The 18343-nt window shown below is 39.1% G+C and overlaps 1 protein-coding gene across 2 annotated transcripts in view; it reads right to left on the reverse strand.

Moving 5' to 3' along the window:
* Positions 1–436: 436 nt before the first annotated feature.
* Positions 437–18343, reverse strand: part of flt1 (fms related receptor tyrosine kinase 1) — a 34431-nt gene continuing 16524 nt past the window's right edge. For both annotated transcript variants that reach the window (XM_067578374.1, XM_067578375.1), the window contains 20 exons: positions 15758–15881; positions 15229–15337; positions 12843–13148; positions 9496–9642; positions 9286–9417; positions 8040–8146; positions 6974–7109; positions 6407–6511; positions 6189–6302; positions 6002–6090; positions 5557–5644; positions 5365–5462; positions 5153–5275; positions 4342–4453; positions 4057–4156; positions 3750–3855; positions 3530–3627; positions 3167–3236; positions 2924–3015; positions 437–2581 (listed from right to left, as the gene is read on the reverse strand). In XM_067578374.1, coding sequence (XP_067434475.1) covers positions 2413–2581; positions 2924–3015; positions 3167–3236; positions 3530–3627; positions 3750–3855; positions 4057–4156; positions 4342–4453; positions 5153–5275; positions 5365–5462; positions 5557–5644; positions 6002–6090; positions 6189–6302; positions 6407–6511; positions 6974–7109; positions 8040–8146; positions 9286–9417; positions 9496–9642; positions 12843–13148; positions 15229–15337; positions 15758–15881 — 2425 coding nt within the window. In that variant the 3' untranslated portion in view covers positions 437–2412. The remainder of the gene's footprint in view (positions 2582–2923; positions 3016–3166; positions 3237–3529; positions 3628–3749; positions 3856–4056; positions 4157–4341; positions 4454–5152; positions 5276–5364; positions 5463–5556; positions 5645–6001; positions 6091–6188; positions 6303–6406; positions 6512–6973; positions 7110–8039; positions 8147–9285; positions 9418–9495; positions 9643–12842; positions 13149–15228; positions 15338–15757; positions 15882–18343) is intronic.

The following is an 18343-nucleotide window of genomic DNA, read 5'->3' on the forward strand; positions in this document are numbered from 1 at the left end:
TTCAAAACAAAAAATACAAGCAAATAGCACTCTATGCACAATCCCTGAAGTTTGCGCTCACAATATAAAATGTGGAAGTTTTATTGGCACTGTAGTTCTTGCTATAAACTAAAATGACAGTATCATTAGTCTATCATTCGTCTATTCGTGTCTACTAATGACACTCGGACCCCATTTAAGCCTGGTCGTTTGATTGGTAACTAGAAATCTAGAAAAAGCAAGACACAGAGGCCCATGATCAGATGTCATCATCCAGATACAGATTGCATGTTTACATTTTGAGAATAGTCTCAGAGAGCTCCTAACTTAGCCTAAAACACTTCTAGCAAGGATACCCAGTTTAGGATTGATTTAGGAAAGAAACTTTACCCTTATTGAGGAGGTTTGGTTGACCCTGTTGCAAGGTATGACTCATTCTTTTAAAAGGTGTGATTGGTTTATCAATAAAATAAAATAAAAATGCACTTTAATGGGCATATAGTGGGCAGTGAAACTGGCCTAATCAGAATTTAGTCTATTAAGATGGTGAAATTATAAATACTATTTTTATGTAATGAACATCTGTGCTGAATAAATTGTTAGCTGCATTTTAAAAGTAGCCTACAAATGTCTGCAAACACATGCCTACTTGTGCAGTAATCTGTTTACATGCTGATAGGTGTTATATTTATTTTAAGTTCATTTACCACAGTGGTAATTTTAGTACATAATTTATTTGATATTTACTGTGGAAAAATGAGTCAGCTTCTGTGGTGGTTGGCAAGTCTATAAGTAGCAGCGTTGCTTAGGATGTAAATGTTTTTGTTTCTAGCTGACAAATATCTAAGGCGTTGTCATCACTTTCATTACTGGCATTATAGCGTTATTGAGTTATTGTGTGATCAAACCACAAATATTATCCCTGCACAATCTAATCTGTAGTGTTTCATTAACTCACTGTCATTCAGCGTTTGGAGAATATTTCTCCTGCCTCTTTGTCTTTCCGCCATTTTCTCCTCTGCTTAAGAAACTCTTAAGCCTCTTAAAAGTCCTCCTCCCTTCTCCTAACAGCTTTTCACCTTAGGAGCTCTCTTAAGGGCTAAGATGCTTTGTGAATAACTTTTATCTTTATCAGATCTCGTCTTAACTGGAAGAGGAAGTTCTTAGAAAACATGATTCCATTAATTTTCTTAGAATTTCTTCACCAGGGTCAACACTGTACCAACGAACTTGCTTTTTACTAGGAAGCTTTTGTCACAGGTTAAAATGGGGTCTGCCTCAGGGTGCAGGTATTAAAAGATTGGCTGAGTGCTCATATTTTTAGCTAATGCATCTGTGTTAAATATATTTTTTGCGTAGAGTATTTTGAGTAGTTGTTTGATCTATAAAATGTCAAAAAAGTTTTGAAAAATGCCTGGTAGACTAAGTTGATACTTCAAATAGCTTGTTTTGTCTGACTAAGAGTCCAAAATCAAGAAATCTTCAATTACTGTCATATGAAAGGCAGCAAGCTGGAACCAGAGATTGTTTAGTATTTTGGAAAAAATGATTAATTGAGCATCAAAATCTTTGCCAATTTTCTGTGAATTGACTAATGTTTTGGGGAAAAGAAATACATCAAAGGGGAAAAACACTTAACTGAACTAACCGCCATGCCTTCAATATTGTCTGTAAATTAGAAACATACTTAAAAACAGCATGAGAGTTCATTTTTGTTGAGTCCGAATGACAGGCCTCTATGTCAAAGGATGCTTGACGTAAAATCAAATATAATTTACTTTCAGAAGAAGTCAGACCCAGACATCAAATTTCAGAAATGATTAATAAGTAAATTATTTGTGAAATGGTTACAGCATTGAAATAAATATCGACAGGTACATCCTGTCTAACACATGATATAAGTCAATGAATAATGACGTCTTCCAGCATATATAGCGGCTGTGTAACAGGAACAATAATTTCATACAGCAGTGTTCCTCTTCACAAAGCTCAGCGCATGAGGTACCAATACAATAAGCTCTAATAATAGTTGTAGGTCAGTAAATACATTCCACATAACTGCACAGGATAAGTACTGTCAGGTAATACTTAGCTGCTCTTGGAAAGGGTTGTGTTTGGGAAGATAATACTTGATAATAATGAGGAGGCTTTGTTGTACGACAGCATATGGTTTCTGGAAACAGAAGAAAGGGGAAGAGATGTTTTGTGTCCAATCAAGACAATTATAAGTTTGGGTTAAAGGAGGAAAATGGGAAAAGTATTTGGGAGGTTTAGACTTAAGGGAGGGAGGGGGGGCATACTATAATGAGGTAGAGGATGCAAACAGCAAAGTGGAAAAGCAGAATAATGTACGAGTGAATTAAAATACGGAACACGATAATACAAATCTTAAATCTTGTATAAAGTTGTCAGAGAAGTAGACAAGAGCAGATGCTAGAGGGACGGGTAGAGAAAGGCAGAGTTGTAGTCAGGAGGAGGAGAGTTCCCTTCATCGGACTCCCAGTCACACGGCAGGATGGACGGCTCATCGTCACGGAGACCTGTGATATCATTGCGCAGGAAAGGCACCTGGTTGTCCCGGCATTTACTGAAGGTGAAGAGCCTGAACACAAAAAAACATAACAACATGTTATTTATAATGCCTTAAGCGAGCACACTGCATGCACATTAATTTATTTCTGAATGACTCAGTGTTATTTCCCTTAAAACACGAACTAATCTTTTTTCTAATATGTTTGTATGACAAATGTTTTCCTCTACAACAGGGAGTTGATTAAAAAAAGTAGTATTTTGCCATTGCATCGTTTTTCTTCTAACGCAACCAGGCAATGATTGTAATCTCTGCATTCAATTGATAAAAGGTTCCATGCATCCTGCTACGCACAGAGAGTCTGAGTTAGAAGGAAGGTTAAGAGGTCAGAGATTAAAGATTAAGGAACACAACCTGCCGAGTTTTCTGTTCATGGTGCCGTTATTCCATGTAAGCTGCTTCAGCTCCTCCGATGGTAGGACCATGCCACTGTCGCTCTGCTCATCCTGAAGCAAAAAAGGATGCAGACAAGCAGCTTATCAGGGGGGTTATTGGGTTTATTTTTCTTCTATGTAATAAAGCAATTCTGACAAAGTTGCGGTGCATTCATTGTTTCTGCGTCTTTGCACGCAAGTAGAAGTGAAAGTGTTTTCTTGCCTCAGGGGTGTCCGGCTCCTTGGAGGGCAACTCCTCAAAAGTCTGAAGTGTGGCCATACCCCTCATGTAGCTGGACAGATTGGATTAAGATTCAAAACATAAACTGTGAATTTTTCAACTTTCTCAATCTCTTTCCTGTTGTGTCTAAAGGCGGTTTCAGTTACATCACACTGGCCTTTCCTATCACTTTCACATCTACACCTGTCACTTTTCTTCCTTTCTTTTTTTTTCAAATTTTTGTATCCTATTGCAGAATTTCTCTACCACACATAAAAACAAGCTGTAACATCTTGAGACAAACCTACATGCTGTTTTCATTTTCGTCTCTCGTGTTTCTTTTCAGTAACAGTGAAACTTTCTTACCTCAGGTTTGTGACAGCAAGGGGGTTTTCTTTAAAGGTCTTGCTGTGATTTGTGTCTCCAGTCATGAAAGATCCCAGAGGAATATAATCCTTCCCGTCCTGTAGAAGAGAAGGACCCAAAGTGTGAGATTTATAAGACCGCGTTTTGTCATATTTGTGTCTTTGTCTTTTAATGTAGATCATATACAAGATATAAATCACAAATCTGAGCAAAACATGACCTGCTGCACCCTCGCTTGTAGCAGGTCTCCCAGTGTCTCCACTAGGTTAGTGAAGGTGGGTCGGTCTGAGGGACTGGCCTCCCAGCAGGCCAGCATTGTGCTGTAACTGTACACACACAAACACACACATCAATATCATTATCTGTGTCCTGCTCTGGGAGATTTCAGACACTAATGTATGTTTTTTTTCTGCAATCTGGCTGCAAAGTAAATCTCTTTCCGGATAATGATAAAAGTAGAGATTCATTGTAATCACTACACCTCTTCCTCCCCGTAGGTTACAGTGTTTTAAAAAATATAAACCCACATCTCAGGTGTGCTGTACTCTGGCGCTCGCATCCTTGTTCCCCCCTTCAGCCTGTGGCAGAACTCCTCATCTATGTGAAGACCAGGATATGGGGAAGCTCCTGATGGACAAATACACACACGGTAATACATGATTATGTGAAGACTTAACCAGAGTTGAATCAACAACTCTCTGATACCATCTGAAATGTTTAGGATTAGGAGGGAAGGTTGCAGGGCTTTAGGATTGGGTGTTATTTCTGTTATTTTGTCCAGCCTCTGTATACTTGAACAGATGTGTTCTTACCCAAAGAAAAGATCTCCCACAGCAGAATGCCAAAGGACCACACGTCACTCTGGGTAGTAAACACTTTGTCAAAGATGGACTCTGGAGACATCCACTTCAGAGGGAGGCGGGCCTGCTCAGCCAATCAAAGCACAGGGCCAGAGTTACAAAAGACCACTTGTGTAAGGAAACCTAAAGTTTGGCTGAAGTTGTTGGGTCACAGATGCTTTTTGAGGAAAAATGTTGCATGATGTTCATTGCTCAATATTTCCAAAAGACAGACAGCAAGCTAATGTGATAAGAACAAATATAGGATGTATTATACCTCAAAGTTTCATGAACGCTGGACTTGTATTGGGATTTACTGAAGCAGTTATGACATTTTCATGCTTGTTATGTTGATTGTATTTGCATAATATGCACAGATTTTCTGTTTTAACCACATAACTTTTTTTCCCCTCAAGATTCACAAAAAGATTTGTTGAAAAAGCTTTTTTTTTCTCTGCAGTAAATGCTTGCATCCGGTTTTAAAATCTGAAAAAGCATTTATTCTAAAATACTAAATCATAATTAAAAATGAAATATGAAATATTCCAAAATGTACCTATCAAGCTCAAATTACCTTTTTTCCTTGTTAATTTGCTAAAAGTGTTACCATTAGGACTAAAATTTTTGTAAATGTTAGAACACGGTGCAAAAAACGCATCCCCCCAAATGCTTTTAGTTGCATTCATTTGCTATCAGTGGTGTGCTTTATTGTAATGCCTGTGATTTTGCAAAAAGCAAGTGTAACACTTCTCATTGTGGAACCATATTGCTCATGCAAACTCACATCTCCCTTGCGGACATAGTCAGGGTCTTTGTAGATGTCTCTGGCCAGACCGAAGTCACAGATCTTCACAACTTTATTATCAGACAGCAATATATTTCTGGCTGCCAGATCTCTGTGAATACACTGATTTGGAAACACAGAGTACAGATATAAAATACAGGAAACAAACATGTTCACATGCATTGCACAAACAGAACAGAGAAGTGTGAGACCTTGCGAGAGGCCAGAAACTCCATTCCTCTTGCCACTTGGAAGCTGAAGGAGATGAGATCTTTCAGATATAAAGGAGAATTGGAGGCAGATTTGTGATCTGCAGAAAGAAAGACAAGGGACATGGCGATGTTATCAAGCAGTTTGCATGTGCACAAAGAAAGGAGAATTTTTAACTAATCTCCTGTCCTTACCTAGATCATTCTCTTTGTTGTCGCTCTCATCAAACTCAGATCCAACGCTGCCAACACACCCTGGCTCTCCATCCTTTCTTTCATCCAACTGAGATGGAATGAAATCAATGAACATTAAATACTGTTCAGCAGATAGTGACAGATGTTGAAAGAATAGCATACAGTCACTTGTAAGGCCGGACTGAAAGGCTGACATACTTTCTGAGATATTTGCTTGGTTTTTAAACACTTCTGAGTAGAAATTAAGGAAGTAAACCTGGCTGCTGCTCAAGAACAGATAATATCTTTGAGCCTCAAACAGATTGCAGAAGTAGGTTTACTAGTGTGTGTGCACTACTAAAGTGTATGTAAGTATGTGAACTTGTTTTATGTGAAATGTGGCTATAATGACACCATCTTTAATTGTGTGTATGGACAACAGTACTGTTGAAGCTGCTGAGCTCACCCTGTTGTGCACAAACACCTCCCTCTTGCTCTTCAGGAAGGCAGAGAGATTCCCATAGCGACAGTACTCAACAATAACCATGAGTGGTCCTGCACACATAGAAAAAAACACAGACACACACATATTATATTATGATGACACATGACAATCATGACACATTCTGTAGGAGACACACACACACACACACCTCCTGGCTTGGTGCAGGCTCCCAGGAGGTTGACTACATTCAGATGGTGGCCTATGTGATTGAGAATCTTCAGCTCAGTCATCAGAGCTTTGTGCTCGCTGACTGTTGCTCCCTCTAGTGGACAAAAGGCAGAAAAGAAAAAAAAAAGTGGCACATATGCTCTCCCAGAGAATTGTAATTTTATCTTCTATCATAACACCAGGGAGCCGATCTTGTACCTTTGAGCATCTTAACAGCCACAGTCCTGCAGCTTGTGGCGTTTTCTATACCAAACGCTGACGCCTGCATCACCTTACCAAAGGCCCCACGGCCCAGAGGTTTCCCTATGAGAGAGAGACAAAGTGTTTGAGTGAAAAAAAGTAAGGTGTGTCTTTGTGTGTATTTGAGCAACTTTATTAATTACTATTATCATCTGTCCCAGACTTGAGATGCTGATAAGAAAGGACTTTATACCCCACCAACAATCCATCTAACTGAATCCCACCCCAATGATAATTAGAGCTGATTAGTTCCAGTAAACACAGTTTACACATCCCTTGTTGGAGTTAATTAGCTCACCACAGACAACACAGACACAAAGTCTGATTAATGGAATGAGAGTCACTCCCAATAATAATCTGATAAGACCTATGAGAAAGTCCTTGTATCTGTTATGTGATCTTAAATACATCCCCACGCTCCCATCGTTGGCATTACATTCCCAAAAGCCATCTAGTCTCCTATCACAGCTAAGAAAAGCAGGCAAAAAACATTGATTTCTGCACTTTTTTTTTCAAGAAGTGTACCTAATTTGAGCCGCTCTCTGGGGAACTCCCATTGGTTGGGGTCATATTGCAGTCTCTCACACTGCTCCTCTATTGGCCCCTCTCCTGTGTCCAGTATGATTGACAAGTACTCTGGTTTGGTGTTTGAGCTGTTGGGCTTTAGAGAGGGAAGAGAGCATTTGGTAAGACAAATGAATAAACAAAATGAGTAATTTTTAGAAACAAAAATCTAAAACGGTTCCTGGATGTTTTTCTATAAATATATCAGTGCATACCATTGCTACAAATAGTAACATCAACATGTAGATTTGTAGTTCCTGGTGTTTTATTTTGACTTATGTTCATTTAAAAATAAAACCTGGAAGACAATCAATTAGTAAAATGGTTCAACTGAATTTTGCAGCTTCTTGCATTGAAGAATGAGTAGGATGCAGGTGGATAAGTGTCTGTGAATGACTGAATTTAAATGCACTGCAACTATCTATGTCAGTTATGTATTGTTGTTATGCCTGAATTAGTCTATTTATTATGAGTATTTATTGTCCTATTATGAATGTGTGCTATTTATGTATTCTTATTTACGTGAAACAGTTTATACTTATGAGAAAAGGCCAGAGTAATATGACTATAGAGTCTAATATATACCCTTTTCAGCATCCAACAAAATTTCAAGTCTCCAACTTGCGAGTTGGCACAGACATTAGCGTAACATGGAACGAGGACAAGGCGTATACAAAGTAGTCCGCTTCACAGAGTTTCTGTTTACATTTAGTACTTAACTGACTAAAACATTCAAAAGCACTAGTTATTTAAACTTTTAGTATACACATGTTTTGCATCTACTAAGAAAAAAAACCCTGGAAACTACATGCATTCATCCAACAACAATTTGGTAAAGTACTGATGTTTCAAGAGGGAAGATGTTAAAGAAAGTGTCAAACAACTGCTGTGTATTATATTTAGACACACTTAAATTCTCAATTCAATTGAAAGATGGAAAAGCATTCTTAAAAATAAACAAAACCTGAATATGTGTTTTTGTTACATCATCATCATCATGCCACAACTTTCTCTTGTTTCCTCTCACCTGTCTCAGTTTGCGTATGAAGAGTGTGAGCAAAAGCCAGAGGAAAGTGGCCACCACACAGGTACAGGTGAGAGTGGGAATTTCCAGAAATGAGGCTTCTGAGGCACCTGCATAAACACACACACGCACACACACACACACACACACACACACACACACACACACACACACACACACACACAGAAACACATATTAGTGCTTAATAAGCTTTAATTTTTCACACAAGTGGGCCTGGAGTCAATAGAAACTTCTATTATTCATTCTGTGTATTGTAGTTGCTTCAGTTGATTTAAAATAGCTTTATTCATTTATTTCCTGATGTTTTTGTTGATATTTATAGTTTTTAACTTGGTTTTGACCATTGATGAATGGCTTTTTTTTTTTACCATGAAAGTTTATTCCTTCGTGCATCTCTGAGATTCAAATACAGTTTTGAAATGTACTGAAATGAAACTCAGAGATAATCAAAAAAGGAGAAATTGCAGAGAAACCAAAGAAACTTTTCATAAAAAACATTTACATAGGTGCTTGATGTTTTCATTGTTCTCCTCCTTTCCAAATGGGGGCACTGCGTTTTCACTGTCCCACCATCTTCCATAAACACTACACTACCTCTTCATTAAATCCCAAGTTTATTTATTTTTTTTGTTTTTTCTTTGGAAGATGTAGAAATGCCCAGTTCACTACAGCGTGGAGCCCCTCTGAGATGCAGGCCGGGCCCTTCCGGAGGAAATAAAAACGGGAGACAGTTTCCTTCCTGACTGATCAGAACACAACAACACCTCACACCCACAGCCACTCCTCTCAGACCCGAACTGGGAAGTGTGTCCGCCACTGCTGCCAGGAGACCGATGCTCAAACTGAGGGGTAACAGAGCCACATGGGTCTTGTCTGTCCTGTCACTGTCTGCCACCGGACGTATAAGCTACTGTGTGTGTGGGTGTGTGAATGAGGAAAACGGAACAAAAGACTGTGTCCTACATTGGGATTATCTTAAGACACACTTTGATCAATGTTTACTCAGAAACTGTTAAATATACATTAAGACTTCTGTTTATATCTTGACTATCTTCCTCCTGTACAATTGACAGACTATGTGATGTGATGCATGTCTGTACATCCAGACTATACATCTATTTAGAGAACTGGGAACAATGGACTTTAAACGTAACCATATATGGAAGAGCCTCATCTTTGAAAAGCCAATCAAAGGCAGAGATGCTTGAAAGATACTACAGATACTTACTGTTGACCCATATATAGGCAGAGCTTTCTGCAGACCCCCTGTCATTGGTGGCCTGGCATGTGTACAAACCCTGGTCCTCCACTGTGATCCGGTCAATATGGAGGGTTCCCTCTTCTGGTGATATGACGATGCCTGAAGATGGTGGTGCAAATATTTAGACACCAGATAACAGCTTCTGTTTGCATATTTAAGGTAAATTGTTGTTTTTACCTGATCCCTGTGAAAGAGCACGTTCATTCTTGTACCATGTGATGGTCGGGGGTGGGATGCCCTCAGAGGGACAGCTGAGGGTCACCGAACTGCTCACGTTGACAGTACAATCTGTTAAATTATCAAGCAGCACTGGAGGCTCCAGAACTGAAAGGAGAAGCACACACCATGTGTAGTATGAGTGCAAAAGTCTGAGAGTTTGCTTTTACTCAAATACGGTATGTAGATGCACTGTACTTCCACTTTATGCTACTTTAAACTTCAACATTTCAGAGGGGAATTGTACTTTTTACCCTGCTACATTAACTTATATTAAGGTTTTACATGAGAATATATAAACTGCTTAAAAATACAGTGCATTTTTATTGATTAACTACTCAACAGTATATAAAGTAGCTAGAAGTATCTCCTCTTTGACCAATTACCACATTAAAATGTTGTTTACACCAGCAGCAATGCTGGGCACAGTGAGGCAGATGAATGCCAATCACTCACATATTTTCTGGTCATGTAAAAAACATTTTGGGAGAGGGTTATTTTTCTGGAGAAGATTTTAGGCTACAGGAGTTTTGTTGTGTTTTTTTGTTCCATGTAAAATAATTGAAAATTAAATAAAAGAAAAAAATACAAAAGCACTAACATAATATTACCTTTAAGTAGCTAACAGTTGGCTATTTATACATTGAGCAGACACAGAACAACTGTGGAGTCTTGTTTCTGGTGAACCTGATGAATATTCACTCTCCTTTTTGCTTTGTTTTGGTCTCTTTTGGAAATATCTGGCTCTTCAGCTGCTAAATTAAACTCCACTGTGTTCACTGGCTACTTGCTAACTTTGTTTGTCTTCCATTTGGCACTGGGCAGGTAATGTTCAGTGGATTTTTATAGCTTTTTCCTGTTGTGTCTGAAAACTGTGCTGTGCTAGTGGTGTGGCTGAACAAAAACAGTAAAGTTGAAGGACAGAAAACCAAAACAATGAGCTGAAAGACTGAAAAAGCTCAATAGACCTGAAGGAAGCTGCAGAGTCAGATGATAATTCTCTCTGGGTTTGTCACTACCAGCAGCCATTTTCACATTACACACAAGTTATTTGATCCATTGTTATCATAAAAATATCAATCATAGGCACTTTAGGGACATTTTACTGTTAATGTTTGTACTTTTACTTTTGTAAAACTTTGAATAGATGACTTTTACTTGTTCAGAGAGTATATTTTACAATGTGGTATCTCTAGTTTTACTTCTTCTGCCACAAAAGCCGCCAAAAAAAAAAGATCTGTGTTGACATTTGTCTCAGTACATTTGTAGTTATTTTTAGACCAAAACACGTTTGTGATGAAGTGAAACCAGCGCTATTTTTTCTGGACCAGTGCCACTCTCGGACAATAATCGGGCACTCGCAGTGACACATTTCTGCAAAAGAGTGGCCTTGGCTTCAACCTGTGAGTCAGCTGACGTTCGTGCTCTCCTGGGCCCCTTATTCACCCTGAAATACCCTGCAATACAAACCCAATTCTAAAAAGCGACAACAATGTAGTATTTCATCATCTGGACAGTTATTGACCTGTTAGTACACACAATGAGTTGAATACAGTTGTTCAGTTTCCTTCTCATGCACTATAATTACAGTATAATACACATACACTAAAATTAGACCAAATGACTCATTGCTCCTGGGATCTTTTTAACCCCATTTTTTTGTTTTTTGTCCCTCTATTCTCCCCCTTTTTCTCCCTTTCTAGCTCCCCCTCTTTCTTTCTGGTCACCCTGTCTCTCTAATAATTCCCTTGTGGGGGTCCCAGGGGAGGAAGTTGACGTGTTGAGCCCTGATTGTATGAAGAACAGCAGTAAAAGACATGAAGAAAAGTCACTTAACCAAGGCGACTGATTGTTGTTTCCCCTATCTTCCTCCTGGACAACAATTGATGATTGTCCACGGGGGCTGGGGCCTGACAGTGTCTGATTGGCTGATTGTTCCTCCGGCCCTGTGTAGGGGCCTGTAAATGTGGCATTGTGGGAAGTGCCATTGTGTGCTCTTCCTCCAGACAAGAGCTCATTCCCACGTGAAAGAGGTGCTGAGCTGGAGCGCAAGAGCAAAGGCAGGGTGGGGCCCCAGGAAGCCAAGGGGACCCAATTCCCAAGCAGCTAGATCTCTGTGAGAGTGGGTGTTTGTTTGTTTGCATGTATGTGCAAAATATGTACATATATACGCAGAAAACATGGGGAGGTTGTGAGTTTAAGTCGAGAATTTTCCAGAGCTCAACTTAAAATTGTCTTTGAAATTTAGTTATTAAGAATCATAATTCAGAAAACAGATTTGGCCCATGACTCACTCAAGGCCCTGAGACAATAAATAATTTCTAATTTCTGGTATGTTCTCGGGCCCCTGCTCAGCCCCTGAATCATTCAACTCATGAGAACTGTTTCAGTTCCTCTGCACAATGAGTTGCGTGGAAACAAAAACAGGGCCAAAAAGATTTGAGACTTATGAGCTATAAAATATGTAATTGTGAAACTGCATCACTATTGAATAATGAATACAAATAAAAACTTTTGATATCATTGAGATAATTTATAGCATTGGAATGTTGCACTTTAAAAACCATCCTTCTGAATTTATGTGCTTTGAATTTCCCTCTTATAAATCAGCAAAATATAATATCAAATTTGTTTTCACATATTTTTTAGATATCATAAATTCAGATTGAAAATTCAAGCGTCCAATATTTTAAAAGAACTATGTCTGAGTTGCGTCCAACTCCATTAGACTTCTATCCTATCAGGTTACGTTTTGTCAGTCATATGTGAGAAAGAGAAGTTCAGATCAGCGACTGGAAACCTCTGGACACTTGAATTTTCTATCTGAAATTGTGAACCTGCAAAAAAAAAAAATGCATCCTAAAAAAAAAAATTTAAAGAAAAAAAAAAAGTCACCTTTTAAAAATTCAAAGAGGGGAATTCAGATTACAAATATATGCATTCAGATAATTGGTTTCCAGTGTCAAATATTTTATTGCTATAAATTTAGTGGTAGTTCAACATTAAATGTATTTCAGTATTCAATTGCTTACAAAATTGAAATGATTATGGCCTTTCTTTGCTTCCATGGATTTAATGTGTTTTTTTGTTGCATAATCTAAAAAAAATCTAAACAGAAGAGCAAACATGCTAAAACATGATCTTATAATACTGATATAAATGAGGCCTTTGCTTGATCAGCTGCTTTTTATAAAAATTCATACAACAAAGTAAAACAGTTAATTTCTCTTTAAAGTAAGTTTTCCTTTCCGGTACATTATTGATTATAAGATTATAGATGCTGAGGACAGAGAGGAGAGACGACTTACTTGTGACCACCACCTGTGCGTCCAGGTGTGTCACCTGTCCTGTGACGAGGTGGTGGGCGGAGCATCTGTAGGTCCCAGAGTCTCTGGCTGTGAGGTTGCTTAGCAACAGGAGCAGGGAGTGGGAGAACTCCCCTGATGTGACCTCACTACTCAGGGCAGGACTCCGGGATCGGGCACCCTCTGTGTCGTTCACTCGTTGCCATGACAACGCTGTGAACAGGTACTTATTGGCTATACAGGTGAGATGGAGGTCTCCGCCCTCTCTAGGTTCCTCCCTCTTGCTTACACTGAAGCCTCCTGGGACGTCTACGGGAAGCACAGGGAGACAAAAAGATGGATTGATAAAAAGGGAGAGGTGAGGAGGGACATGAACAAAATATAAACCACTGATCTCCTGTTTGATAAATGAGCCCTCTCAGTTTCTCGACATGTGTGTCTGGATCCTGAAACGTATACTTTTGATAGCTGATTCCACTTATCCTCCATTTTTGTAGGCTAACCTTTGAAGACAATGTTGAATGCTGTTGTGGGTAAAAGCAGCTAGTGGAATACAGTGAAAAGGCTTTTTATTTACTTTAGCCATTTGAAACTTCCCGTGGAAACGGCTCGAGAGTTTCCTGATGGCAGATAGTGTTTATCTTTCCCGAACACCCCAAGGCCTCCCGAAATAAAGCGGACCTGCCAGTCCAAGGAAGTGCGCTGCACGGGGAAGTGGAACGATAAGAGCCACAGGTTCCTGTTTCGCTCTTGCTCACACACTAACAGCTCGGCAGAGTCTTGTACACCAACGCATACACACACTAAAAAACACATGGCACAAAAACCTTACCATGTATCCCGAGTAACAAATCAAACCTCATGTCACACACAAAACTACAGTATGAGCACAATGCACGTACGCTACTTTGTTCTGCCAAGTATTTCAACCTACATTAATGTGTGTTACTTCATCTGTGACACATACACACTGTGCATCATAAGGCGGTTTGACCTTTTCTGATGTGGTTCTAAAATTTGTACCCACTGAAGGGTCATTTTTTATTTTGAAGAATGAGCAAATGGCAGATTATTTGATAGGGAAAAGTTTCATTTCTTCAATTTAAAAATAACTGAGCACCGTTGCATTGTGACATATTGGTGGATGCTGTTGCAGACAGTGGTGCAGTTTTAAACTCCGCATCATATCCTGTGTCAGCGGCACTCTGACCCAGCTGCAGGATCTCTGCATGTCTCTCACACTGCGCCTCCTGTCTCCCTGACTGTGAAATGAACGTAACACAGCAGTAAAATCTTTATATATTCTTCTGCAAACTCAAAAAAGTAATTTCTCCATCCCTTCCCCATCTTCTCTGCTCTCTTCTTTTCTGTAGCTTTAATTTCTTTACATTTTATTTATCTGTACCTTTCACTAATGGTCAATCAAAGACATTTTGTCTTCTACTGCATGAGTACAGTGTTTCTTTACTTCTCATAGAAATGAAAATCTACACATTTAATACACTATACAAACATATTTTGCAGAATCATTGACATCTTTTAAATCACTTCTTAAAACTAATCTTTTTAAAAAAAGAAAGAAGCCTTTCATCAATGTTAACACACTATTTTATCTACAAAATGTCTTATCCGTTTTACTATTATTATTACTTTTATCTTATAATATTGTTGGACATTTGATTCCATTTTATATTGTAAAATCTGATTTTATTTGCCTCATTGGAGTCCTGGATTGTTTTAATCTTGGTTCAACTGTGTAAAACATATTGTATAAATAAAGTTTATTTGAACTACTATTATATTTTCTTTTGGCAATATTGAGTACAAGATAGGAAAGAAGGCAATGTGTTCAATCTATTAGATACTGTCTGTTCATGATTAAAGAAAATCACCAGATGATTGATGAATAACTGACAATAACTGACGTCATATCAGACCTCAAATTAGAAGAAATAATATTTTGGGGTGTAGCGAGTGTATGGGACCGTTCTTCGTGGAAAACATGAATGTGTCCTTTTTAAGGTCACTCTAACCCAAACAGATCAAAAGACTTTGGCATAACATTTAACCTTTATTCCTTACTCTGGATGAATACCCAAAATATAGATGTGAAAGTAATTTTGCAAGCCAAGAATGACAAGGCATTAAGTGGATCAGCTGATGTACAGTATGCCTACTCTCGATGTAGGAGGAGGACGTCAAGAGAGAAAAGTAATCAGGTGACAAAAAGAAAACAGAAACTGGTTATTTAAGGGCTGAGAGGGAATTTGAACTAGATCTTTCCTACTGTAATTAGTTCTCTAAGCCTTGAAAACAAAAATCCCCTGATTTGCACAAGAAGAACAACGCCCATGTGCTATAAGAGGTGATTCATCTCGTCTGGTATCACCTGTGATGTAGAAGTGGATGTCTAGCTGGTCTGTGCCTGCAGAGTTGGAGGCAACACAACGATACACTCCAGACACAAAGGCCTCTGCCACAGTCAGGACCCCCACCGTCTGTGAAAAGCACAAACATCCGCATGAGCAAACCGGCACTTAGCACACTGTGAAACACACACACACATTCATAAGGTTCATTTCTCGTTACCTCTGCCACTGATGGCAGGAATCATATTTTCCATGGGCTCGCTAAGCAGACAATAGGGGTCCCTGAGCCAGACCTCCTGCCCACTTCCAACCCAGTGGGCAGCTCAACATGCAAGCTGTCGATAAGTATTGGTAGTTAATGTGGTGTAGGTGTGTTTCTGTGTGAGTAAGAGCATGTGAAATACATGTGATGATCCCCTGATGCAACTTCTTTTCAGTTTAGCGTATTTTAGATCAATTTTCACCACAGAATCTGCAATATCAAGACGCTTTCTGTGTTTTTTTTTCAATTGCAGTCTTGCCAATGTCAGCCAAAATCCTGTTACCCACCTTTTTCTTCCCCTGAAGCACTTCCTGTCTGTGCGTAACACTCAGGATGTGGTTGTGTGTGGACGTGGCGGGGATTCTCTCTGTCACAGGGCTCCATAGGGAGGAGGACGTCGGACACACACACCTTGTAGGAGGAGGAGGAGGAGGAGGAGGAGGAGGAGGAGAAGGACTCAGCTGTGTTGACACAAGTCATATTAAGCTGCTTCCAGGTGTGTGTGTGTATGTTTTTCTCAGCTGTGCTCAGCATGAAAATGCCTTGATCGTCGCTGCTTGATGTTATTATTCACATAATCACCATCATCATCATTACCATTTTTATCAATAGCATCACGTCCTCTCACCCTGTCCTGCAGGCTGACAATAGTGAATCTTTGGAGTGCTATGTAATGCTGGAATGTTCATCCATGGAGGATGCAGAGGTGGTATTGTCATCCTGTGGATCAGCTTCCTTCCATTCTTAACAAATCATCCCACATTTCCAGGACAAGAGTTCCTGTCCCTCTCAATGACTCTAGTCTAAATCCATAGATTACACACCAGTAAAGCTATGGGAACTGGAGCTTATGCAAACAGCTTTGTGGTTATTTCTGCTCATCGATTGATGATGAAGAAAACTGAAATCATACAGGAGCTGATGTCAGGCCTTACAACACGCTGATGATAAAATAATTTTGGAAATGAGGAACGAGGAGGAGGCGATAAAATAGTGAAATGTGTGATGAATTGCAGTATTCTTCATCTACTTCTTCATGTGTCATAACAGCTGCAGTGGTGAAACATTCAACTTAGATCCAAAAAAAATCTGAATCATGCATATTTGGTCTAATTTGGGTTTAAATAATACTCTCTTTATTCCGCTACACTGGCAAATAATTATTTCATATATCTATGATCAAATATAACTGTAAATATCAAGTAGTGTAATGTAGATATGCTAATACTCTCTACAACAAAGAATAAGTAAATGTTGTTATGAATAAAACTTAATTTTAATTATTTAATAAAGGCGATGAGTGCAGCAGGAAACAGCAACATAAGAAATATTGTTAAAAAATTTAAATATATTAATGAAATAAAGCTGCACTGATTGATTCTTATGAACAAAATGGCAAAACACCAAAAAATATTTCTACATTTCTTAACATTTAGTTTGTGTTTGAGTCTTTATCTTAACACTCATTTAAAAGTTGCAAAGATTGGGATGGACGTGTTTTTGTGCAACACAAATTGTAAAAGTTGGCTTGAAGATGATGATAATTATGTGAATTCTATCCATCTATCTATCTATCTATCTATCTATCTATCTATCTATCTATCTATCTATCTATGTAGACCAATCTCATACACCAAAGAATGCAGCTTCATTATTTCACCAGCTTCACCACCCTCAGTGTAAACTATAATTTCCACAGTGTTCATTGATCCTGTGCCTGTTTATGGATGTATCCCTGCCCCTCTTTGCTCCCTGTCTCTGTCTGTATCCTTGTCGTCATCCTTGTCTTTCTGTCCTGAGCTCCTCCCTGAGGTTGGTTCCTCTCTTCTCCCTGATTGCTCTTCCTCTTGGCATTTAGATGGGACCCACCCTGTGCATGACACCGCGAGTCTGACACACACACACACACACACATATACACACGCATGCACATACCCACACCTGCTACACGCTCCCACACACGCACACTCACATGGGCACAGATTACACCAGCTAACACTCCCACGCTTCCCAGGAAAGGCTCTCTCACTCACACACAAATATGATTAGTTAGATGAATGTGTGGATGTTAGAAACACAAAATTACAATCACTCCACAGCCACATTCACACAGTGTGTGCCTGCCAACAGGGTGAGCAGCTGTCTGGAAATATGAATGAGCTGTTCCAAGTTGTGTATCAGTGGGTGTCATCTCCTGCTTTTTTTTCTTCCTGTCCTGTTTCACTGCCTAAAATACACTTTGACCACTGTCCCTGTCCTGCATGTTTCTGTTTCAACCCCGAAATAACCACAGAGCCGTACCATACACCATACACAAGTATAAGCAAAGTTTAATGCAAAAACACAACTGATATAACACTTCAAAAAAACAATACACCTTAACAGTTTCATACAAAGTTGGCAAATATTGTCATTTCATCATATGTAAGTTAGTTGTATAAAATTATTAAATATTAGATTCATATATTACTCATAGAACATCTGTATACAATGAATGGATCACATTGGGAGACACCCGTAGAATGGGACACACACACACACACACACACACACACACACACACACATGCACACAAAGACGTTCCTGCGCACACTTGCTTTACACACACGCACAAACAAACAAACACACACACACACACACACACACAGATGGACTGCACTAAAACACTTACGGCACTCACTCTCTTAAAATGGCTTGTAGTATCACACATACACTTGGCTGTTTTTTTTTTAATTTCAATACAAAGACAAGAGGGCTGTTATACTGACATCATTTGACAAACAAACATTAGACATTTTGACATGGGAGGACACTGGACGACACAGGATGACACAATATGACAGAGGGCAGTCATAGTCTCTTGGTCTGTGGAG

Source organism: Thunnus thynnus, chromosome 21 (assembly GCF_963924715.1).
Source record: "Thunnus thynnus chromosome 21, fThuThy2.1, whole genome shotgun sequence".
In the NCBI taxonomy this organism is placed as follows: domain Eukaryota; kingdom Metazoa; phylum Chordata; class Actinopteri; order Scombriformes; family Scombridae; genus Thunnus; species Thunnus thynnus.